This window comes from Alnus glutinosa, chromosome 6 (genome assembly GCF_958979055.1).
Source record: "Alnus glutinosa chromosome 6, dhAlnGlut1.1, whole genome shotgun sequence".
Lineage (NCBI taxonomy): Eukaryota > Viridiplantae > Streptophyta > Magnoliopsida > Fagales > Betulaceae > Alnus > Alnus glutinosa.
This window is the reverse complement of record NC_084891.1, coordinates 26,701,786-26,706,973: the sequence shown is the minus strand read 5'-3', so window position 1 is coordinate 26,706,973 and position 5,188 is coordinate 26,701,786. Positions and strand designations below refer to the sequence as shown.

Genomic DNA, 5,188 nt, shown 5'->3' with positions numbered 1-5,188 from the left:
AAAAAAAAAAACTTTGTTGAGATACATCGCTAATTTTTAAATATTTGAAACAAAAGTAAAAAAATTGTCAAACTTTAAGAAGATAAAATGTATTTTTCTTGTAATTTTATAATGCCCGATATTTGAACAAGTCATCTAATTAATCCACTGTCCACAATATATATATATATCTTTCAAGAATCGCCGCAGCGTTTGACATGGCTGGCAATGATGTATACATGGAGTGAGACATACCTACATTTCAACAATTCTGGAAAAAGACATAATATTAATGTACAAGAAAGTGACATCGTACTTGCTACCTAGGAAGTAGGAGGTAACCAGCTACCACGCACGTGCCAGAACGGTCGGGTAATCACGTGTGGGTAGTTTGAGTAGTTAAGAATTTTTTTAAACAAAAAGTGTGTTTAGATAGGATCACAGAAATGACTATATAAAAGAAGAGTCAAAGAACAATTACTAATAATTACGTGCGGTAATATAAAAGTTACACACAAGAAATTTACTTTGATAACATCGCATGGGTGCAGAGTCCGAAACGGTTTGTGTGACCGGCGCGGCTGGTTTCATCGGATCATGGCTCGTCATGAGACTCCTTGAGCGCGGCTACACGGTTCGAGCCACCGTGAGAGACCCAGGTCCGATTCTTTTCTCCTTATATATTGACTAAGAATAATTTCCTTTTTTAGAAGAACCTTTTTTTTAACCTTGTTTTGTGGTTGCATGCATGCATGGCAGAGAATATGAAGAAGGTAAAGCATTTGGTAGAGCTGCCAAAGGCGAAGACGCACTTGACACTCTGGAAGGCCGACCTCGCCGACGAGGGAAGCTTCGATGAAGCAATCAAAGGGTGCAGCGGAGTTTTCCATGTCGCCACACCCATGGATTTCGAGTCCCAGGACCCCGAGGTCTGCTTTTCACCTCAAAAAATGACATAACTTAGGACTAAGTATATGATCGATCCATCTTTAATTTGCATCTAATTAAGGAGGAAAAGATTAAAGACTTAATTGGCATATTAATTTCATAATTAAGTAGCGGTGCCGGAGTAAAAAGAGTATTCCGGCACGAGATGGAGAAGTCAACTTGATTGTTCATCATGCATGCATGTATTGCGTCATTCGTTTCATTTTCATTTTAGAATATTGCCAATTATTATTGAGAAGATATTATTATTTGGAAAATGTTAGATTTACAACACTAATACAACAACTGTACAACAATCCCTCACATGAGGGTAAGATTATTTGGGTTGTGAGACCAACTGTTTTTAAAAAAATTTAGGGTATTACAACTCCTTACGAACAATTTGACTTGGCAGTTCACACATCACTATCACGTCAGCCATAATAAAAAGTTATAAAGAATTATTAAATCAATTTGTAAAGGACCTGTTACAAAAGTTATATTACCCATAACAGATATTTTGATACCTCATATTATAGAATTGCAATAGTAATCATCTTTTAGGTATATCAAGAGTAATAACGTGAGATTAAAAATTAGACATTGAAAATATATATATATATATATATATATATATATATATATATATATATTATTTTACAAGTAATAATTTTTACTATCATTTTATCAAATTGTATTGTAGTTATACAGAAGTCTACTAATATTGCTCGGTATATGAATTATGTGGTAGCGTGTTTTAGATTAAACCAATTAAGTGGTTGCAATAATATATACTATATAAGTCGATATAGATTTTTTTGAGATATGATGTAGATCGATGTAGTTATTTATTCATTTATCTTGTATAAATGGTATCTTAGCAAATAGCAACCATCATTATAATAATCAATTAATTAATTAGATAGAAAAGAAAAAATATTAGAAAAGTGGAGAATAAAGCTAAAGTGTGGGAGGGAACTTTGTTGACCCTTGTCACCCAATGCTTTTTTCTGCTTATTTATTGTTGGTGTAGAGTAGTGTTTATAATTAGTTTAATCGTCCAATAACATGCTGCAAACTCTGTTTAAATACATGAGCATAATTGCATAAGAATAGATATACTATATCAACAAGTATATATATATATATATATATGATCATATTATCATCTTAAGATGTTGATAAAATCTTAAAATGTTAAAATAAACATGAAATAAAGTTTAAAAGATCATAACTTAAGGTTTGTTTTTGCAGAATGAAGTAATAAAGCCAACAGTAAACGGGGTTTTAAGCATAATGAAAGCATGTGTGGAAGCAAAAACTGTTCGGAGGCTTGTATTCACATCTTCCGCAGGAACCCTCGATGTTTCAGGCCACCAAAAGCCTGTATATGATGAAAGCTGCTGGAGTGATGTTGATTTTTGCCGAACAAAAAAGATGACTGGATGGGTCTGTTTTTTAGTTCTTTTATTTATTTATTTTTAGTTGTTGGGGAGATTTATTGATAAGGGTGTTCTTTTAATTAGATCATAATATACGATATTAGAGTACCATTCAATCGCATCCATATCCTTTCGAATCCATTTGAACTAGAGAGCATCCAGTTAGTTTTATTTAAAGGGTAAATTTGTCCCACAAAAATGTGAAAAGACAATTTTACCCTTCAAATAAAACTAACTAGCTACATGAATTGGAGAAAATCGAACCTTGTCCCACTCAATCCAAATGTTAAAATACTAAACAATCTCTTAGGGAGTTATTTCAATGAGACTAATACAACATATATATTAGAATTCCTCTTTTGATTAATAGGGGAAAAGGGGAAATGGGATGAAGTCACAACATATCAAAAATTTGAGAGAGAGAGCTAGACACATACAGTCTTACAAGTTTAATCCAACACATCTTTTCAAAAGGGCCTTATCAGAACTCCTCTTAATCCAAATGTTTAAGCTAATTGTGCACTTGGGCCCAATTGTATTATATTAAACCGCTTTTTTTTTTTCTTTTTCTTTTTGTCCAGATGTATTTCGTGTCCAAGACACTGGCTGAGCAAGCCGCATGGAAATTTGCCAAAGAGAACAATTTGGACTTCATCAGCATTATACCACCTCTTGTGGTTGGACCATTTCTTATGCCATCAATGCCACCTAGTCTCGTCACCGCGCTCTCTCCTATCACTGGTACTTATTCTCACGACGACCCATTTTGTCACACTATAGGCACAGAAGTTTACACTTATGCATGCGTGGAGGCAATTAAAAATAGACTTGAGGATGTCTAAAATTATTGGGGCTATCTTCCGGTCAATCGTGTTATTATTTAGTTGGATTGATTTGACTTAAACTTGTTGCATTAACATGTTTAATTACAGGGAATGAAGCTCATTATTCGATTATAAAGCAAGGCCAATTTGTTCACTTGGATGACCTCTGCATGGCTCATATATTTTTGTTTGAGAATCCGAAGGCAGAGGGAAGGTATATATGCTCCGCGTGCGATGCTACCATTCTTGACGTTGCAAAATTGCTTAGAGAAAAATACCCGGAGTATAATGTCCCCACAAAGTAAGCCCTTCAATTCCCAAACCTGTTCACATTTTGCATTTGTTTTACTTCTTTTTATGGATGTATATATATATACATCAAATAAGTGTCGTTGTGGATGCTACAACTTTTATTACAGTAGTAGTCTACGTGGGATTAGAATTCACTACAATTTTAAAATTGCAGATTTTCAAATGATGTGAATTTAAGCTGTTCTTTGTATCGAACGGTTTGAAAAGTGCTACATATTAAAAATGTGCATGTTATCGAGGCAGTAAAAAAAAAAAAAAAACCTTCCAAAAGGTTTTTTGTTCACTTTTAAAGAAACGCTTATTCTTTGGTAAATTAAAAGACAATTTTTAGCTCAGTTTTTTCACGACATAAAACACAAGAACCTGATGAAAATATACTCAATTCACATTAGTAATCACATTTTTAATAAGTATCATTTTTCACTATGTTCGATGCAAAAAAATGACCTGAATTCACATCATTTGAGAATCTATAATTTCAAACCTTATCTATCAACGTGGTACTTACCACGTCAGCTATTAAAATGTGAATTATCACCTGACATTTCACATGACATTTATTACGATAGTCATTAAAGTGTGGACCGTCTCATAACCTTTTACATGACACTCATTTTTATAAAATATAAACCGGCAAGTTTGTAAGTATTTTTTCATATATATCAAATTATAAGTTGGAGAGTTGGGCTAATTAGGCATTGAATGCTCAGGTTCAAGGATGTGGACGAGAACTTGGAGGTAGTCTCTTTCACTTCCAAAAAGGTTAAAGACTTGGGGTTTCAATTCAAGTACAGCTTGGAGGACATGTTTGTAGAAGCTGTTGAAACATGCCGAGCCAAGGGTTTGATTCCTCTGGCTGCTGAAAACAGTGTCAGTGGCACAAGCTAAGATTGAAATATCTCAGCCTCTAATTATGTGACATGGCTTTTATTTTTGTAATCAAAATAAAGATATCTTTCGATCTATGAGATTATGGATAGCTGCTGCTATTGTGTGTATGAGCACGTCTTTTATATGAAACAAATTATTCCAAGGTCGAGACTCTTTTAGAGATTCAAAGAAAAGTCATACGGAAAATTATACCGAGATAAGTCTTGATACTGTTGAGAGATAATGACATATTGTACCCTAACAAGTTCAAATAAAAGTTTGTGACTATTTTGTGCTTTGTCATTTCTTCATTATTATACACGTGTAAAATGGGAATAAAAGAAGCATGTAGAGTAGGGAATGACAAGGAACATACCTAAACGTAGAAGAATAAAAATATATGAAATATCTGGAGCATGTGCATACGAGTATATGGGCTTGACTGGTGAACCTGTGGTCCATAATTTATATTTATGTTTTTTTGGCTCCTCGATCTATTAGTCAAAGTGACCAACACAACTATGTATGGATGGTGGTCACAACTTGCGGCATTAGTAATGGTATAGATCACCCGGAGTCTGACTCGATCGAGTTACTAGTAGTAGTTGGCTATTGTACCTCACCAGGACGTTGGTGTTGTGTCAGAGCGTCTTTCGAAAATGCATAAACCTTATCGTAAAATGGTTAAGGGTACAAATAGACCATAAATTACGTAAGAAACAACTTTCACAAGTTGTTAGATGATCCCACAGACTTCTGTTGCAGGTTCCCGAACCACCTCCACATTGTTCCTTTTAGTTTAAGGGGGAAGGCTTTGCAGGCTATCTCATCGGG

General features: G+C 34.3%; 1 protein-coding gene across 1 annotated transcript; it reads left to right on the top strand.

Moving 5' to 3' along the window:
• The first annotated feature begins 457 nt into the window (after positions 1-457).
• LOC133872009 (dihydroflavonol 4-reductase-like) lies at positions 458-4,517 on the top strand. Its single transcript, XM_062309512.1, has 6 exons — positions 458-638; positions 739-908; positions 2,161-2,355; positions 2,930-3,089; positions 3,281-3,473; positions 4,195-4,517. Exons 1-6 carry the CDS (start codon positions 521-523, stop codon positions 4,370-4,372), a joined length of 1,014 nt encoding a protein of 337 aa, XP_062165496.1. The 5' UTR covers positions 458-520; the 3' UTR covers positions 4,373-4,517.
• The last annotated feature ends 671 nt before the right edge of the window (positions 4,518-5,188 follow it).